Genomic DNA, 2,481 nt, shown 5'->3' with positions numbered 1-2,481 from the left:
GGAAGCAGGCAGAAATACATTCGTGCACCGTGGGCTCCGAGAAAAACAACTACAAACTTTAATGAAACGTTATGAAAGGGGCATTCCAAAACATTTTTCCCGCCTGGCGTTTCTCCAGAACATTTTAGTACCTATGGTCTGGTCATTTTCTATACTTCTAAATTAACTTCAAGCAGGGAGAAGCATATGCAAATAAAACTTTCTTCGGCTTAGGTGTTATGAATCCAGAATGAACACGACAGAAGACAACGGTAGCAAATGCTCGCCGGCCCCAATCTCCAGCTTTACTATTCAGTCAATCCTAGGCACCAGATCGGACGGTGCGCGATCAGGTGCGAAGGAGAACTTCCATGGAGGGCTGCAGAGGAAGCGCGCGCTGTCCGTGTCGTCGGAGGGGGAATGCAGCGGCGAAGATTCTGCGGAGTGTTTTTGCTCTGGGTCCGGCAACAGTAGCTCATGCAACCAGCACAAACCACTTAACTTTTCTTGTCTAAGTAAGTATATGTTAATATTGACGAAATAATTATATATTGCTGTTGTTTAATTAGTATTTCCAGGAGCCTTTTTGAAAAATCTCTGTTACATTTAAAGTGCTCTGTATTTTATTTGACTCGTCTGAGAACACGTGAAACGTCAATTAAATTAATTTCCTCTTATTGCAAATTCAGTTGAGTCCGTTAATTGATTAAACAGGCTTTTAGAATAAATGTGTTACATTTTCTCAATTGACCGCACACCGTAACCTTATTATAATTAGTATCATGCTCCTGTTAGTCCTATTATACATTGTTTTTTTCCGCTGGGTACTTTTAACCTTTCAACAGTCTATCACACACTCAAAGCTAAAATTTAATTACCTCTTGTACAAAGTATCCAATAAAGCGTTAGAATTTAATATTGCATTTACTGAGGCCAGCGGATAAATAAATCAGTGTTCAGACATCTGAAAACAAGCACATTTTACAATTTACTTAGCCTACATAACATTTATATTTTGTTACACGCTGCCCTTATTATATTACAATAGATAGAACAGAACGTACAATGTACTATATTATTGCACATAAATGCATGTAACTACTTCAACATGATGATAACAAAAACAATGGCCTATTATTAAATTGCATTACTAAACATTGTAGGTCAGTGTTATATTGTGTGTCGTCTCAATATTTCACTATTGGCTCTACAAAACTTACCTATCATACCTCAGTCATTAATAATTCGCGGATTACTTGTTTTTATTTTAGATGCCAGAAAAGGAATTAGTCTCGCGGAAGGTGGGAAAGAGCGTCTGCAGCCTCCTCAGGATTACAAAGAGGAAGAGGAGCAAGAAAGAGCGTGTAGCCAAATGTCACCAATGTCCGAGGAGAGGCAAAGAGATGGAGCAGAGAAACAGAGTAATTCTGCAAAGAAGAAAACGCGCACAGTATTCTCACGGAGCCAAGTGTACCAGCTCGAGTCGACATTTGACATGAAACGATATCTGAGCAGCTCCGAACGAGCCTGTTTGGCTTCGAGTCTCCAACTGACTGAAACTCAGGTGAAAACATGGTTTCAAAACAGAAGAAACAAATGGAAAAGGCAGCTCTCGGCCGAACTGGAAGCGGCGAACATAGCACACGCTTCAGCACAGACTTTAGTTGGGATGCCCCTTGTGTTTAGAGACAATTCATTGCTGCGGGTGCCAGTCCCGAGATCTATCGCCTTTCCAACGCCTCTGTATTATCCTGGCAGCAATTTACCGGCGCTACCACTATACAATCTTTATAACAAGATTGAATATTGACTTCATGATGATGTCAGCATAAATGTACAAAGGTTTAAAAGGAACATACATAAGTTTAAGTTTGGCTTAATCTATGTAAATTTATATTACGTTACAACATATGGGAAGTATTATATATATATATCTCTGAATATATACATATATATATTAAATACACAATGTGTATATATTATTTTGTACTCTTTAATTTGGTGTTAGTCCTTACTTTTGCCGAATTTTACGTGTTATAGGCCGATAAGGAATTACTAATTTAACTTGTCAAAGTAATAGGCCTAATTTAATATTTGCTAAAACCAGCAACAAAATTCAGGCATCCTAAAAAGACAGAACATCATTTCTGAGACCGCTCTTCGTAATCTATGTGAAGACAGAATAACTATGCTTATAAAAATAGCTACGGTCTCTACATTTGCCACAGTTACACCTTACAAACTCCCCATCTTTAACTCAATAAAATCCTTTCATTCCAGCCATGCCCCTTTTCTTGTGGTGTAACACTTCTTTGACACATTAACAATGATCACTGAGGAACGGGCCTACGTACCTTTGAAATATCTTTCATTTATTTTTGAAATTATCCGCAGAAATTACCATCTATTTACCACAGGTAGGCCTACACTTGAGACAGAACTTTCCCTTATGTGCCAAAAGTATTGAATGAATAAACATAGAATCACCTGATTTTTAAAATC

At 38.0% G+C, this 2,481-nt stretch overlaps 1 protein-coding gene across 1 annotated transcript; it reads left to right on the top strand.

The window, feature by feature from the left end:
• On the top strand, positions 1-2,258 carry LOC125739366 (homeobox protein HMX2-like). Its single transcript, XM_049009407.1, has 2 exons — positions 1-494; positions 1,251-2,258. The coding sequence occupies exons 1-2, from the start codon at positions 230-232 to the stop codon at positions 1,787-1,789; spliced, it is 804 nt and encodes a 267-aa protein (XP_048865364.1). The 5' UTR covers positions 1-229; the 3' UTR covers positions 1,790-2,258.
• Positions 2,259-2,481: the final 223 nt, after the last annotated feature.

This window comes from Brienomyrus brachyistius, chromosome 3 (assembly GCF_023856365.1).
Source record: "Brienomyrus brachyistius isolate T26 chromosome 3, BBRACH_0.4, whole genome shotgun sequence".
Lineage (NCBI taxonomy): Eukaryota > Metazoa > Chordata > Actinopteri > Osteoglossiformes > Mormyridae > Brienomyrus > Brienomyrus brachyistius.
This window is presented reverse-complemented; position numbering and strand designations above follow the sequence as displayed.